General features: G+C 45.3%; 2 protein-coding genes across 5 annotated transcripts in view; both read right to left on the bottom strand.

Moving 5' to 3' along the window:
• LOC126525843 ((E3-independent) E2 ubiquitin-conjugating enzyme UBE2O-like) overlaps positions 1 to 1,165 on the bottom strand; it is a 34,045-nt gene extending 32,880 nt beyond the window's left edge. For both annotated transcript variants that reach the window (XM_050173798.3, XM_050173799.3), the window contains exons 1-2: positions 901 to 1,165; positions 377 to 550 (exon numbers count right to left, since the gene is read on the bottom strand). In XM_050173798.3, the coding sequence (XP_050029755.3) occupies positions 377 to 550; positions 901 to 1,122 (396 nt within the window). In that variant the 5' untranslated portion in view covers positions 1,123 to 1,165. The remainder of the gene's footprint in view (positions 1 to 376; positions 551 to 900) is intronic.
• A 1,392-nt stretch (positions 1,166 to 2,557) lies between these two features.
• The window catches only part of fliI (FLII actin remodeling protein), a 53,985-nt gene continuing 39,032 nt past the window's right edge, over positions 2,558 to 17,510 (bottom strand). For all 3 annotated transcript variants that reach the window (XM_072289983.1, XM_050173801.3, XM_072289982.1), the window contains 6 exons: positions 16,978 to 17,130; positions 16,062 to 16,099; positions 12,668 to 12,797; positions 9,533 to 9,622; positions 8,097 to 8,303; positions 2,558 to 6,820 (listed from right to left, as the gene is read on the bottom strand). In XM_072289983.1, coding sequence (XP_072146084.1) covers positions 6,686 to 6,820; positions 8,097 to 8,303; positions 9,533 to 9,622; positions 12,668 to 12,797; positions 16,062 to 16,099; positions 16,978 to 17,130 — 753 coding nt within the window. In that variant the 3' untranslated portion in view covers positions 2,558 to 6,685. The remainder of the gene's footprint in view (positions 6,821 to 8,096; positions 8,304 to 9,532; positions 9,623 to 12,667; positions 12,798 to 16,061; positions 16,100 to 16,977; positions 17,131 to 17,510) is intronic.

Raw genomic sequence — 17,510 nt, 5'->3', positions numbered from 1 at the left:
AAGGTAGTTAAGTAACCCTGAGCAAGACCAGTCGCACTCCGGTTGGGCCGAAGCAGCAGACAAACGAACACGCAACCGTGCAGCGCGCGACAATCGGTCGAAATGTCACGAGCAGTTGCCATTCATTGTGTACTCTTACGACGCAGGAACCGGCGCCAGGTACGGCGGAACAGACGAATAAAAACAACAAAGCAATTGTGCCGTCTGCTTCAACGCTCTCTTCGTGGACGTTGCAGTGCGTCGCAAGGGTACCACATCCATAGGTGTACCGCAGAACGATGCGCAGAGCCACGTAAGCGTAACACGAGCGTAATCGCCTATGAATGAAAAATGAGGAAAGTAGTAACAGACGGAAAATTCCACGCTTCGCACTTGCCTCGAGAGGAACGAGATCGACGCTGTTGACGTTGTTAATCACGCAGTTGGTTCCTAGGACTTGGATGGTGGCGAGGACCTCGGTGTTGCGGCAGTAACCCAACTGCGTGTCTTTACCCTTGACCACTTTCCTCACGACGTCGCCCGGCATGAGGGAGCGATCGTGGAGTTTCACCTGCGTCGTGCGAAGCCAAAGAACCTTACGGAAGGAACGCCTCGCCGGCCGGAAAGAAAGAAAAAGAAGAACAAGAAAGCGTGGGAATGCTTCGGAACACACGCGATCAGTTATCGCTGTATCGGATGACGAGCAGGCGACGAAACGAGCCGTCGCTTTCCCTTTTGACAGGTCGGCCGGATTCGGGACCGCTCCAGGTACCCCGCCGGGTACACCGTAACGGTCGCGGTGGGCTCGGGCTCACCTCTCGAGGGATCCCCCCAGAAGCTAGCTTTCGAATCTCCGAACATCGGAGGATCGACTACGAACGGGGTTCATTTCGAGGGCCGTAGAGGAGCGAGCCGTTTTACCTTCTTTTCTGAGACCACTTCTTCGCGACCCTTGGGGTGCCATGCGACCCGTACGTGGCCCCTTTTCATGCGGTCCCATTGGGGTACGTTGGCCGCGACTTCTTCCTCGTCCTCACTGGTCACGTACTCGGCGTTCTCTAGCACCAGCCCGAACTCGATACGTCCCTTGCGAGTGATGCGGTAGACGGAGTCCTCGTCGAAGTATTTACAATTCGATGCCATATTCGACCGTCTGCGCTGGTCGAGAACGCGCAGAATCTCGCGAGATCGCGAGCCCAGCGAGGGCCGCGACGGTGGGGGGAGGTCGAGGGGGAGAGGAGGTTTGGCCTGGTTGCCCCGGCAACAGCGCCGCACCATCATATGATCGGTTGATAAGTCGCCCGCGGCGCCTCCTAAAGCTGTTGACGAAGGCGAAGAAGCGCGCACACGTAATTTATTTACATAATAAGGAGAGATGCCCCGACGTTGACACCTTGTGTAACGGTGCTTTCGTAAATCACAAGTTGCGTGGGCCTGGCGGAGGCGAAATAACCACATAACACGATATGCTTTCTAGCCAGAATGTCACTATTCTTATGGTACAAATGAGCAGCGGTCAAGCGAGTGCCACTGCGTTCAAATCAATTGTTCAAAACTTCTTTGATGCTGTAAGGGACTACTATGCATTCTCATTACAATCCGAACCTCCTAATCGTAGGAATACACACGAGGAATACGCTGGGATACAGAGGAAACTATGTTCGAGTTGAGACGCCACCCCAAGAGTCGCGAAGAAGTGATCTCTCAGTACAGAGGAAATTAAAGAAAAAACATGATCCCCAGAGAACACTACTGTACGCGACTTTACCAAAGGGCCAAACCATACATTTATTAATTTACCGTTCCGCCCACGCAACATGACCCACAACTATAGCACCACAATAAATGGGTTTTTAGTGAGGTGGCGCTGTATACCTACCGCAATCAAGGCCATGGCAATGTTTATCTGCGGACGTTCCTCCACACCTGTCGGTGCACCGCCTCAGAAAAAAATTTGCAATGGCGGCGGTCGTCAGAAAATTCTTGATTTCTTCGGCGCTACGCCTGCACAAAGGCGCCGCGCCGTCGCTGCACAAATCGGGGCACGCCATGCGACAGGTTCGCCACCGCGTCTGCTACAACTCCGGTGCCGTGCTGCCCGAACCGGAGAAGTCTGGCTTCGGCTTCCTGTGGGTGCTTCTGACGGTGCTTCCCGGTCTCTACGTCGGCGCTACCATCAGCAAGGAAGGCGCTGCGTTTTTGGAGGAGAACGATATCTTCGTGCCCGACGACGACGATGACGACGGCTGAAAATGGACGAATGACGTTTATCTTGCCGCAGATCGGCGTTGTCGCGAGACGCCGCCGTTCTTGCGCCTTCTCTCACTTAGTGCCCTTCAGTGCGCCGTCGAAATTCGACCAGCTCGCCAACGCAAGCAGCTTTTCTCTCTTCAACTAGTCCAGGTTCACGCGGTGTGGACATTTAAGAAGAATTTATGAAACTGGTGTCTGCGCTGCTTACGAACGTGAATTACGTTACTACTGTATATCATAGAAAATAGATACCAAGGTTTACGCATCGTACGTTCCCGTCGAAATAAACAAAAAGGTTAAGAAAAACGCACACACGAGACAGCAGTGTTGTGGTCGATCGCTCTTTTAATTTATACAGACAAAAACGAAATACACTGCAATGTACAAACACGCGCACACGTCATACATAAACACACGCTCCAAGGCACTGTCTTATATTACATTATAAATAAGTTACGAAATCGGCAGCAGTTGCAAGGCTTTGGCGATTTTCTGATCCACACAGATGCCATGTTGCACAGAAAGAAGCAACTCTACAGATTGAGCATGACTTCTGGCGGTGGTCTGTCTTGGTGTGAAAATGGTTTAGTGGATGGTATCACGGTGGCTTTCCCACTATCTCTCTCACCTGTATGTACCACTATCAGTTTGGAATGCCAAAGTGTTCGCTGATGCACTTTCCACTGACAGCACTGGTTAACCGTGAGAAGCCTACAATTTTCGTCCCACACATACACATTTGAGAGCACTACGAACACGCCCCACAAAGTCATTTCAAGTTGCCAATGTAAGTACATAATGTTGCATTGATAAGGGAGCCTGTGAAAGTGGCTCTACCAGCCAAACCACTGGATTGTTCGTACTTAAATTTCGCACGTAGGTGGCCTTCTGTGATGCATTTTGTTTACTGCCACGTTCACTGTTAAACACACAGTTAGTATTCTGCCATTGATTATCACTAAGCTGTAGCATAAAAGCCGGCAGACTTACTTTTCATACATAAATGTAAGTCAGGTTGATGAAATCAATGGCTTCTTTCGGATAAAGGTGCAGAAATGTTGCAGTAATATTGGCTTTATTATTGCTTGTGAGTTCCTTTCAACAGTGGACCATACTGTATATGTCTGCAACAATGCTGGATGAAGAATGTAGTGTAGATTTTTCTAGCTAAAAGGGGTGGTGGCTCCATCTGATGATGGGACGCAGAAATGCTCACCACGGCAGGATACACAGTGGGGGCAACACTTCTTTCCTCCTCACAACAGATAGCACCACTGCTCCACAGAGACAAGTCCACACACTAAACTTCTCATGTGGCACTGCCACAGACAGCACTTCTAATTTCTAATGATTGAAAGAGGCAGATACTGAATTCAAGTGCTGCAAATGCCACAGCCGAGCGAAATATGAATGCAAATGAGCCAGTGATTTAACCATTAGAGGCCTTTCTACTGGACTCCCTTACTGATGCAACATTTGGTACCTTGCTGGTAACCTTATCAGAAGGCTCATTGTCAAGCACATAAAAAAAATATGGGGGAGAGAGAGAGAAAAGACGATATATTGCTAAGCAGGTGTACACAAGCGTTGCAAAAAATGGCATTCTCCACAAGTACAGTATGGCTTTGGTTTGTAACGGCAAGGCATCAGAAATATGGCACGACCGTGGTTTTGTTCAAACTCGCTGCATTACACTCGGCACTTTAAGGCAGGGCAGCAACTTGTTCGCTTTAAGACTACAGTGAGTGATGAGTCAAGAATGCAGGATGAGCCCCTTTCCCCCAAAAATGTGTGACGCACCTGCTCACTAACCCTTGGCACATGAGGCAACGGTTCTCTTATAGATGACACTGGCACGAAAGTGAAGGGTCACTCAATGTCACCCCCACTTGACAAACAAAGAGGTCCCCCAGCAGAGTGAGAAGTTTCACTCTGCTGGGGGACCTCCATGCAAGGAGGCCTAAAACAAAAGTTTTCTGAAGTGGCAGCCCCCACAGATTTCTTAACAGCAGAGGCGAAGCGAGTGCTTGCCTCCACTTGCCTCGCTTGCGCCGCGCTAGCTGGAGACAAGTCAAAGTTCAACGGCTTTTGCTCATTTAATGTAAATTATAGGCCAGCTGCAAAATAAAAACTTGTTGCTTCGGGATAAAATACTGCCATCGGCTGAAAAGTGACGCCGGGATCTCCCATACAATTGGCAAGACATTCAAGTTTCATCTTTAAACCAGGTACACAGAGACACTTCAAGCAGTGTGTATTCGTCAAAACTGGCCATCTTAAAGCCGCAAGGGTTAAGAAGAAAGTATGTCCTGTTGTCCACTGTACGCTAACACATTATTCAATTCCTTCAGCAAGATGGCGGCGGCTCTGTTTTACTTTTGAGACATCATGTCCACTCCAGAAATGTTTTTTTTTAAACCTCCTTGTGTAAAAGTGAGCAGCGCTAAAAGGACAAGGAGGGATGATGTGGGTGCACCATCACTGACTTGATGTAATGCCCTGGTAGCCATGCGTAACGAGGTCCACATACAGTAAATATGTGAACGCCTCTCGAATGCATAGTTGTATTGTGACTGCAGCTAGAAGTTAGCGCTGTGTGCTGTTGTTTTTGTGTCCACCCATGTCATCAGCAAGCGCCTTGGCAAGTAAGGACAAGGATACAAAGGATAAGGAAGGAAAGTAAGACTAGGACGAGGCAACATTTTGCTGCACTTGCACACCCTTCCTACTCAACAAAAAACAGTCCCGACAAAGATGAGGATGAGGAAAAAAAAAAAAGTAAGGTTCACGCGTCTTTGTCCTCGTCTTCATTACCGCTGTTTTTTTTTTTTTTTTGTCAAGTATGAATGTACACCAGCTTGCTTTAAGTTTTCCCTGCTACTGTCATATATGTTCCCTTTGAAAAGCACTCAGTGCTGCATTCTTGACCTGTCACTAACTGTAATATAAAGCGTGATATTTGCTTAAAGGAGTACTGATGCATATTTCCAAAGTTGCCAAGTTGTCAAAAGTCCTAACACGCACCACACACTTCTAGCACATGAAATGATAACAATATCTAGCGAGTATGAATGTCGGGGAAACAAAGACTTTTTACTTGGATAACTAAAGTTGGTCTCGATAGGTCGGACCTGCCATAATCTACGCTATCGTGACGCCGCGACACGGAGCTAAATTTGCTGACTTCGTGTAGTGATAAGGCAAGGTAAACATGATGTCGCTGATAAATAATAATAATAAACGGGAGTGTTGTGTGCATTTCTTCTGGAAGTGCTCGCTCGTGGCAGCCACAATGAGTGTAGTAACGAAGCGAACCAGTGCATCACGATGCCATGACACATCAACCTTCTAGGTGCAGACACCGAAGCTATACATCTTTTCAGACACAGCAGGCAATGCTATGAGGTCTTGGAGAGACTGCTCACTTCTGTGACCGGAAAAATAGTGCCTCACGTCTCAAAGAAAGATGCAGGCATGCGTAATGTAATTCGCTGTAAAATTAAGTCGCATAATTTTTATGTAGCAAAACACGATGCACTGATTACACGAAGGGCGTCGGAGATCCGAGCCTATTTGCTTCCACACAAGTGGAGGGACACGTTGCGTCGGCCAGTGGCCGTAGCGCATTACCTGCGTTCGCGACCAAGACATGGTACGCCAAACATTACTGGCAGCACAAATGTTCTCAAGTAATACATGATTTGACGTACACTTGGGTCCACAAGTTGCGGTTGTAACACATGAAATAGTTGCTCCGTAGAAAGTGTCACAGTACAAAGACAAGATCACTGGGAAACATGCAGAGTGCGCCTTCAATGACTGCACTATATTTGTGTAGCTTCAGTAGCATTGCCTGCAATGTGTGAAACGCAGTACAAGTTCGTGGAAACAACTATTGCAGTAAATTACTTAGGGTGCTCCGACACTTGGTAGTGTTTTCCGCTAGGGTTTAGAGGGCTCGGTTCTTCATTTAAAGCAAAAATATGACGACTCCTATGTTGTTGCACCAGTACTGCTTTAGGAAATCCGAGTTGCATTTGCTTAGAACAGGTCTTTGCAAACTCTCTTAACAGTGTTTCTATTCTACTGAATTTGTGTCCGTTCGTCTATCCCAGGGAATTTGTTAGCTTTCAGCAACGGTCTACTACGTTCACCGGGAACAAGCATACAATGTCCGCTGCCAACAGACGAGAAAGGTGGTCCAGAGTCCAAGCCTAACACCAGGCGGTGTGGTACAACCTTGTGACCTGCGCGCTTCTGCAGCAGCACCTCAACTCTTCCGCAGCCCTCGCTTCCAAAGTTGTTGACGAGCGTGTACTTAAACCTTTGGCCATGTCACAAGCTGTCGACGGACAGGCGCTCGCTTCGTCGAGATGCTGCGACGTCTGCGCGGTGTTGTAGGTGTGGTCGGCTCGGTGGATTGTCACTGCTAGACTTGGTGGGCTGACTGCTCCTACTCGGCGACAGTCTTGTAGGCTCCCCAACCGTGGAAGCACTTTGTGAACCGCTTCGACTCTTTCCCCTTGACAGTGAGCATCAGCTTTCGTGGTAGCTCGGGCTGCTTGACCCTCAGGTTTTGCACGTACACCTGGAAAGATACGGGTTAACATGCTCTCAGTGACAGCGTGACCGTAGAGCTTTCTGATAAATTTACTAGAGGGAACCCCCGATGCTGAGATTGTTTGGCTATCATGGGAACGGTGGGTGCAATGCAGATTTGCTTAATTTTCATGCTTGCGGCTTCAGAGGTTCTTGTGGCGTCATTTATATTACTCTTAAGATTTTCAGATCATTGAAGCAATCAAGTAAAGTGGGTTCCCTTTAAACGGAACTTCAAGGGACCAGGGAAATAAGTTCCGTTTATCAGGTTTTCATTCACCGAGAGAGTGAGCTCAAGGGTACACAAGATGCGATTTTGAAAGGAGCAGACGCTTTATGCCAAACAGCAGATAATAGGTGTACCACATCCAATTACAAAACGGCTTCTTACAAATTTTGTACTTGCATGCAGCCACTGATTAGAGCAAGCTGCATAAAACGTAATTACAAAAAAGAAACACTGAGTAAAAAAAGATTGTTGTTTCAGTGACGCAATGACTCTTGAAAGACTTTGATAAATGACTGTCTCCAGCGTGAGCGCATTGCATTGCGTGGGCATAAGCCACGACCACGGTAGACCCACTGCAACCGTGATACCAACAAGAGCCAGCAAAAACTGCCGCGGCGAAAACATGGAGAACTGGCGCGAAACCCAAAAAGGAAAGGCAGGAAAGGCGCAAACAGTGATGAGTATTGTGATGCTGCTTAGATTGGCCGGCCAGTTTAGTTTTCGGTAATCATTTCAGTTCTGTTTACCCGGAGTTGGAAAAATATGTGGCTGTGTGTAACGAAATTTTTTGCATTGCATTAATGCCAAACCAACCAACCATAATGCTGTTGTTCCATTTAAGAGAGTTCAGTTTCCTGCGATTCTACTTCTTTTTTATACACACGAAGGGCAATAAATCTCTGCGCAAATGAATAACCATGTAAAATTGTTGCATTTCTAACATAACATTTCGTTCAAAACTACGAATTTGCAAAACTTCAAAGTCTTTTGTAACCAGGAGGAGAAGGTTAAGGCAAATCCACATATACTGCACCATTCCCTAGCTGGCCAAGCTGCCGCACCTACAGCTTCCCTAGACACTAGCGCCAGGGTTCCCTATAGTGATATTTTCTAGGAAACTCGTAAATGTGACAGGCTGGATAAGATGGGGTGCGCAAACATTTCTTTCCTATGAACATCTCCCACTTTCTTTTGTGTCACAACTTCAACACTGATCCACGCTCTTTTAGAGCACCATTACGGTTGGCACGCCCACCTGAGCGCTCTTGTAGGCCAGCTTGACTTCTACCTCGCTGCAACGTGACCCGACCCAGATGAAGACCTGCGCTCCGTTGTCGAGGATCATGATGTCGTCGTCCGCCAGGTCGTCCTGGCAGAAGTCGGCACACTTCTCCGAAATGGCAAAGTAGCCCTTCTCGTTGGAGCACCGGAAGAGACGCGCGTGCTGCAGGAAGTCCGCCTCCTGCAGGCGAGAAATGAGGCACCGAAAATTTTGTGAGCGCTTAACCCCACACAATAAAAAAATTATTCAGATACCCCGTTCTATGGGAACTGATGTTGTGAGAAGCACTTTGCAGGTACTACCTGGCTATCCAGAAACCGTATGGGGTTCAATCGGTCACCAGATGGACCAACGTGTTAGCGTAAATCAAGCAATGGTGCACATGACAAGAGCATGTGTGTGGTGACACCAGCAAGACAATAATGACACTGCAGCTTTCTTTCTTTCCTGTTTTTTTTAAACTTTGGCAAAGAAACATTACGAGCTGTTCTGTTATGACACGGCCTGATCCTGAAGGTGGTTCAATGTCGCACAGCGTATTCGTTGCGCTGTCTACTAAGAAGAAAGTACTGGGGTACGTAGGCCAATCCTGAATGCGGTGCAGCCTAACACGACATCCCAATCAAAGTGTTAGCTGCCACGAAATAAGAACTTGTGATGCACGGAAAAGGCAGAGGTAGGTTCTGTGACCACAACTAAACGGGTGCGCGCATATGCTCTCTGTCATGCTAGGTGACATCGCGCACACTCCAGCCGTCTCAAAGAGCTGGTTGGCATTGAAATGAGAGAAGGTGCATTTCAGGTATAACACAAGGCACCGTGCTAGGCCCTCTTCTTTTCTTAGTATACGTTAATGACCTTCCCCTACGTGTTTCCTGTCAAATTCGTATGTTTGCTGACGACTGTGTTATTTTCGATATAGTTAATAATGTTAATGAGCAGAAATTGTTGCAGGATGACCTACATAATATCCAAAACTGGAGTAATCGTTGGCTAATAAATTTAAAACCAGACAAATGCAAAGTAATATCAATTTCTACTTGTTGTAACCCACTCAACCTTTCCTACATAGTCGCTGATTTGCTCATAGAAGCTGCTAATATTTACAAGTACGTAGGCCTCTAAGTCACTGCGGCAGGTATATTGTAGGAATTACATCTGCCAACAATTGCAAGAGGTGTAGAAATGTTAAGTCAGACGACGAAAACTAGACGGGAAAGCCGGTTACTCCTTCAATCTAACTTATTTTTTTCCTTTTTCTCTCGCAGCGCATGCCTGCGCAGTTTATTATTTTTCTACAAGAAAAGCGCAGAACCTGACAGGCTGCATAACACTAATGACATCCTATTATGCGGGGATTCCAAATCCGTCCACTGCGAGCACGCAAACAGCAGCACTTTAGCGCTTACCTCATCGTATGGTGCTTTTCCTCCAAGACCGACCCAGAAGAAATTTTCCGGTTCTTCTCCCTCGTCGACAGTCACTATGGAATACTCCATCTGTGGAGTGCAGAAAAAAGGCTATGACAAATTTTCTCAATACGCTTGCTTTGATGTTGCAGAGCAGTTAGTACAGTCATGTTGGTAGAGAACAAAAGAAGCACAGTGTAAGTACTGCACACAACTGTGCAGTTTATCCTTTTTGTACTTTTTGAGGCAGGTGCTACGGTAAAATTTTACCTCTTTAAGTAGCACGCATCCCCGCCTGCGTGCCTCCACATTTAATAAAATTTGTTTTTAGAGATACCAAGCAGTGTACAGTCAACACCGACCATAACGAACTCAAGCACAGTGACTTATGCTCTATGCCAAATATGGAAAAAACTTCTTTAGCAATATGTTCGTGCAAAACAAGTTTTTGAAAATGAATCGGGCATTGGATGTATTCAACTTGTGCTATAAAATCACTTGCAGTGTTATCTTTTTTTTTTTTTTTTGCCGCGTGTGCCTTTGGAGCATGCTTTTTTTTCTTCCCTGATCATGTCGCTGGCCGAGAAACTGGCCACACTGTATATGCAATGCCTCATGACTTCGAGCGTACCGGAATCTTGGAAAAACGCTAACGTAATCCTAATCCATAAGAAAGGGGACGCCAAAGACTTGAAAAATTATAGACCGATCAGTTTACTGTCTGTTGCCTACAAAGTATTTACTAAGGTAATTGCAAATAGAATGAGGAACACCTTAGACTTCCGTCAACCAAAGGACCAGGCAGGATTCCGTAAAGGCTACTCAACAATAGACCATATTCACACTATCAATCAGGTGATAGAAAAATGTGCGGAATATAACCAACCTTTATATATAGCTTTCATTGATTACGAGAAAGCGTTTGATTCAGTCGAAACCTCAGCAGTCATGGAGGCATTGCGTAATCAGGGTGTAGACGAGCCGCATGTAAAAATACTGAAAGATATCTATAGCGGCTCCACAGCCACCGTAGTCCTCCATAAAGAAAGCAACAAAATCCCAATAAAGAAAAGCGTCAGGCAGGGAGATACGATCTCTCCGATGCTATTCACAGCGTGTTTACAGGAGGTATTCAGAGACCTGGATTTGGAAGAATTGGGGATAAGAGTTAATGGAGAATACCTTAGTAACTTGCGATTCGCTGATGATATTGCCTTGCTTAGTAACTCAGGGGACCAACTGCAATGCATGCTCACTGACCTGGAGAGGCAAAGCCGAAGGGTGGGTCTAAAAATTAATCTGCAGAAAACTAAAGTAATGTTTAACAGTCTCGGAAGGGAACAGCAGTTTACAATAGGTAGTGAGGCACTGGAAGTGGTAAGGGAATACATATACTTAGGACAGGTAGTGACTGCGGATCCGGATCATGAGACTGAAATAATCAGAAGAATAAGAATGGGCTGGGGTGCGTTTGGCAGGCATTCTCAGATCATGAACAGCAGGTTGCCACTATCCCTCAAGAGAAAAGTTTATAACAGCTGTGTCTTACCAGTACTCACGTACGGGGCAGAAACCTGGAGGCTTACGAAAAGGGTTCTACTTAAATTGAGGACGACGCAACGAGCTATGGAAAGAAGAATGATTGGTATAATGTTAAGGGATAAGAAAAGAGCAGATTGGGTGAGGGAACAAACTCGAGTTAATGATATCTTAGTTGAAATCAAGAAAAAGAAATGGGCATGGGCAGGACACGTAATGAGGAGGGAAGATAACCGATGGTCATTAAGAGTTACGGAATGGATTCCAAGGGAAGGAAAGCGTAGCAGAGGGCGGCAGAAAGTTAGGTGGGCGGATGATATTAAGAAGTTTGCAGGGACAACATGGCCACAATTAGTACATGACCGGGGTAGTTGGAGAAGTATGGGAGAGGCGTTTGCCCTGCAGTGGGCATAACCAGGCTGTTGTTGATGATGATGATGATCATGTCGCTGAGCGTGCCCGACTGCATGTTTGAACATCACAAACAACATGTCACGTAACTCAACGGAGAGCTAGATACAGTGAAATCCCAGTAATTCGAACTGCTCTGTTGGTCCCAGCAAAGTCCTGTGTATTTGAGTAGAGAAAAACTCCCGCGAATTTGAACTCTGAAAATCGCGAAAGGTTAATTCAAGCAATATTTCTCACTACCATAGACCACCTTTCGGACAAACCCAAGCCAAAGAAAGGCGAAGGTTCGATGCATCACTAGCTACCGCAATTTTATGTGCTGTAACAATGACGAGGAAAGGCGTGCGGGAGGCTAAGACCGAATCGGATCAAGCAGAGCAGCACAGGAAAGAGACCCTAGCGCATTCTTGATCACATTACTGATCACTCGATCATGTCGTTTCTAACATTGGGCACTCGGGAGGATGGTGCACATCAAGCCATCATACTTCTCGGCTCACTCCCACACATTTTTTTTTCTCACTCACAGCAAACGACGTGCAAGGCAAAATCTTATCGCACTTGGACTTTATATGAAACCTAGGCGTCTTCTGGCACGTATCATCGCATCCTGATGGAGGAAAGATAAGACTTTCAGTGCAAGCCCAGTGATGGTTTTGGGTCTGCGCACTGTAATGCACAATTGGTCGGGTGCTATAATTAAAGGGGCTCTCCTTAGTACGAACTCCATATTATTCGAATAAATTTCTGGTCCTCTTGGAGTTTAAAATAACAAGATTTTACTGTATTATCGGTTTGCTGGGTTGCTTATATGGTGCTGCTGCTGCTAAGGCGGGTCACCATGGGGTGTTCTTAGCACTGTCATGCAGCTTTGTTCTATCCATGCATAATGAACTCATCATAACAGTTCGTCATGCTTGGGTCTGGATACATTAAATTACTTATAATTATGAATATATCAAACTATTTTATATGCACGAACCAGTTCATTAAAACCGGGTTAGATTGTAGCATAAAAACAATTATGACACCAACTAAGATGAAATATTCATGTGAGAAAGCTGCTGGAATGTAATGATTTCGCTAAATAATAAGAGAGAGAGAGAGAGAGAAAGAGAAATGCCTTCATATTTAACTGCATTAAACCAACAAAGTAAAGGAGAGTAGAAGGAAAGTTATGCTTACCGCACCGTAGAGAGATCGTGCCAGTTCTTCCGCTAACCGTACGTCGTCTTCATCGGCCTTGCTGCCGATCCAGACGTAGACCATGCCGTCCTCCTCGCCATCTTGCTCGAAAGGCACTTTCAGAATGTAACTGCATAAAAGAGAACAAGGCGAGTTACTGAAAAGTCACACTGAACAAATATAACGCAGACTTTCTTTTTTAAAGCATGGCACTAGTAGCATAGATAGCCCAATGGTACTCTCCACTTGTGAGTAGCGTTGCGCTAGTTTTCACACCTTTGGATTGAAATTCTATTTAACTGTGGTGTTTTACATGATGAAACCACAATCTGATTTCTGACCACCAAACCTAAGTGCACGAGTGTCCTTACATTGCACTCTCATTGCAATGTGGTCGCCGCAGCTGGAGTAGAACCTGCAACTTAAAGCTCCGCAGCACAAGCCATAGCTACCAGGCTATCCAAGCAAGTCCTAGCAGATTTCCACAAAAGTGATCTGCCAATTTTGTGTCCAATGTTGCCAGTTAAATTCAGCTTCGCTCAGCAGTTCGCTAGCCTCTTGATTAGTTCAGGTGGTAGAATGACTGCCCCAGAAAAGCATTTATCCTGGGTTCAATCCTCATACCAAGGCAATCCTTTTTACAACTCATTCATTCATTCAAATTACTTTATTCAGCACCCTGTGATTTTTTGGGGTGGGCCAGGTTTCGGCCAAGGGCTGTTGCTGCCAAGCGTTTTTTTTTTAATATTTGAAGCCCATATTAGGTTTCCTTTGAAGCTCCCACGCTACTTTCAGAAGGATGACAATTATTCCCTTTCATGACCTTTCCTTCAAAGAACTGATCCGTTTTTCAGGCCATTTTCATGGAACTGATTTGCCAAGCTTTTCCTCCTAGTACAGCAGGCATCGCCAACCCTACATTCTGTGCAGTAGACTTACCCACACAGCAAAAATGCAATGTGGTGTAGCAGAAGATATTAAACAAAGAGTTTCCTACAAAAATTATCAGAGGAAGCTCTGGCATTAGTGTCTAAGGCAGCTGTAGGTAGGTGTAGTGGGGTTCAGTCAGCATGAGAATGATGTACAGTACACGAATTTGACCAAAATTTCGTGCTTTTGGCTTCAAATGGCCCTGTGACTCTGCGATATTGATAATTGTCAACGAAATGTCATGCTAGGTGCTGTCCAAATCCACATCTCAGTGGTGGTGCCCTCTGGATAACAAATGCAGATCTTTAAGGCTATCCTTTTGCTGGTTGCATGTGGTGGAAGCAATTGTGGGAGCTGGAAACGCACATACACGTTGGGTTTTGCACACTGCCTCGCCGACCGATAATTCGGACTCGATGGGGACTGCCAAAAGGTCCGAATAACTGGGAGTCCGAAATATCGGATTTAAACAAGAATAAGTGACTTCATTTCACAAGTGGGCAAGAGAAGGTCTGCCGCATTATTGGATCATCACTTTTGGGGATACCTCCGATTTCCCGTGACTATAGCGGCATCTATGAGTGACTGCATTCTTGGCCCAGTGCCAAGCATGCTTTTTTGGGTGACCAGATTAAGATGCATCTATGTCTGTAAGTGACAAGGATTCTTGGCATAGAGCCAAGCACGGTATCTTATCATTGGGGAAATTTAGCCGCTCGTTGACGCATCTGGTTCCAGTCAGGTGAAAGATTGCAAAAAGAAAAGCACCTTCAAAAGTAATTGCCCAAAAATACAGCCCAAGCTTGTCAATGCACTACTGCCCACACATAAGTTTGCTTTTGGTCTACACATTCTGTGGTTGCGATTTTCTAGCAATGCCTTTAACAGTGCTCCTTTCCACACTTTTCGCGCTTCTTTAGTGGTCAGAGCTATGTTCTGCATGCCTTATCAACAGGATCAGTTGGCCATGAGTGGTAGGTGATAAGAGCGGCAGAGAATGAAGCGGAATGCATCACTACAATATCGCGGCCCTATCTCAACCAATGTCATTCTTTTGCACAAATAGACGAAAGTACACTCTAATTATGCGCCGAATTCTCCTTTCCGACTACAAGATCAACTAGGTAGTTTCGGTTCCGAGGCAGAGCGGACGACATGGGACGTTTCGTTTTGATACGTTGCTGACAACTATGTTGGCAACCTATCAAAACGAAAATACCGCTATTTCTGCTAGGCTTGGTGGCCAAATTAGCACACGGTCGTGCAGCTGGAGTCCAAATTATCGCAACGCAAGCTGTAAGGTCTCCGAAATTTTGAACAACCTTATAGTAGAATAAGGTTAAGGGGCTAGTGGTGATGCCACGGTGCTGTCCAAACAATCAAGCATGTCCGAATTATCGGCCAGCAACTGTACATGTCAGCAGAGACTAATTGCCTTGCTTTGCTTAGAAAAGTATGAGTGCATGGAATTTCAGAAAGAGAGAGCATAATGAATAATGTGACAGAGATGTTTGCAGCCAGAGGCATGAAGACTAGGTGAATCCAGGTAACTAATTATCATTCTAATGGCAATTTAACAATCGCATTGCCGGCGTTCCCTCAGTTAATGTTCATAGGAAATGTATGGTATCAAAGACAGTGGGGATAGTGACGCTAATTTCTCGACGTCCACTTTAATCTGAACTGATTGTACGTGGTTAGGAAGAGTTAAGTAGAAAGAATGGTTAAAGCATATTGCTTGCAATGTCTATCTATTAATTACATGTTCGCATGACCACTGCTGTTTAACCTTCTGGCTATCGTTGTTATGTGCGACATCAGATACCAATGCATGATTGCAGTGGGATTTGATGTACGAAAATGCTATAATACCCAAAAATGTGCGCTTTCACATTCCATTTGTGAAGGCGTCATAATCAAGCAAATATGATATGTCACAAGAGTTGCAGCGTGAGCAAGCCGGTAATTCACCCTGCGTTAAAAATTAGTGCCAACATGAATAGGACAAAAAAGAAATGGCTGCCTGTGTGCTTCAGCGTCTGCTTTTTTCACCTTTGTCAAGCTTGCACCAGTTTTTTTTTTTAACAGAATGGTGTTTTACTTGAGTCAAGTGTTGTCACATTCTATGTCCAAGAGGTAAAACGAGCTGCCAAAGCTTTGATCTGTTGTCACAAAATACAGCTTTATACAGTGATCCAATTTTCACCAAACTACAACTTTTGTGATTTCTGAAAATGGCCTTTAGGTCTACGAAATATATTGGCGTCTATCAACAATTCAAAATGATAACTTCTTCCTTTATTTTTTTCAGCAGCACCAGTCTAACTCGTGTGTCATGTCTTGTAGCTGTCTTGTGAAATCTACTGTCCACGACAAATACAAAAATTTTCGGTAGAAGACGAACACCCCATAAATTGAGCCTGTGGAAAGCACATTAATAGTACACATAAGACAGCGAACTCACCAAAAAGCAGAATTGAGGTTACTTGCCGTGGGAGGAATCTGCAAGAACCAACATATACGAGATGCTGCTTAAACAAACAAACAAACAAACAAACAAACAAACAAACAAATAAAAGAGGCGGGAAAGATGCACGCAAGTGCCAAGAATAAAAACCTTTATCTGTGTGTCACCATTTCCATATAAAGAAAATTAGACTTACGCAAAGTGTAAAGCAGTGACAGCTATCACTATCAAAGTAATAGTAGCTGTCACTGCAATACTGTCACTGTACTGTCCCAAAGTGTTGAGAATAACATTTTTGCGCAAACTGTAAAACAGTGACAGCTACTGCCGTGACTACTGTGACTGTTGCAGTGACAACTATCACTGAACACACTGACAGTGCTCGCTGCAGTACATACCAGCTGCCACTGTGCCATCCCAAACAGTGCAGCATCAACACATTAAAAAAAAATCACAGTTTTGCACAAACTGTAAAGCAGTGACAGCTATTGCTGTGGCCACTGTCATGACTGTTGCTGTGACAGCTGTCACTGTGCTGTCCCAAGCATAGCAGTATCAATGCGTGAAACAGAAGTCAGTTGCACAAACTGTAAAGCAGTGACAGGTATTGCTGTGACCACTACCACGACTACTGCTGTGACAACTAACACTGTTGACAGCGACGACTGTCACTGTGCTGTCCCAAAGTGTGCAGCCATGAAATAACAGTTTTGTGCAAACTTGCGAAGCTGTGAGAGCTATTGCTGTGATAGCCGTGACAGTTGCCGTCACAATCGCAGTGGCAGCTATCACTGTAGAACAAACACTATAAAAATAGCCTGCCAGTCAACTATTACAGGTCCAGTTTGTGATCCACAAGTTAGTGAAGTATCAATCCACTCCCAGGACAACTGCATGCGCTTCTTGTGCTCACCTGAACACACCGCGTGCAGATGGGGCTGCCGTTTGCACGTAGGTGGAACAGCTCGACGGCATTGTTCTCTTCCGTTTGAGACTTCTTGCGGCTGCCCGTGTGAATGATGAACTTGCGCTTGAAGTGTGACAGGAACTTGAGATTCTCTTGTTGCTGCACAAGCGGTGAAATTGGTTATTTACTTGTTTGCTGATTGACTATACAAGACTGCGCAACCTCGATCAGGGTGGGGAAAAAAAAAATCAGCAGTGACAACATTAGACCAATATTACACTGAAAAGCCTGCAGTGTTGAAGAAATGCCATTCAGTTATTGCCCTCAAACAACATGAGGAAAAAAAGAAAAGATTAACGGTGACGACGCAATGAAAGCTATTTTTGTTACTTATGAAACTTATTTGATGAAGGCTGGGACCACGTAAAGCAATTCCAATTTGTTTTTATTCCAAATCCGTCATGAGCCCTCCGTGATTGGTAAAAATGACTTGAGCCCCTCCCACATGGGTGGGGCATGAGCCATTCTGACTCAAGCAG

The sequence above is a fragment of the Dermacentor andersoni genome, chromosome 8 (genome assembly GCF_023375885.2).
Source record: "Dermacentor andersoni chromosome 8, qqDerAnde1_hic_scaffold, whole genome shotgun sequence".
NCBI classification, from domain to species: Eukaryota; Metazoa; Arthropoda; class Arachnida; order Ixodida; family Ixodidae; genus Dermacentor; species Dermacentor andersoni.
This window is presented reverse-complemented; position numbering and strand designations above follow the sequence as displayed.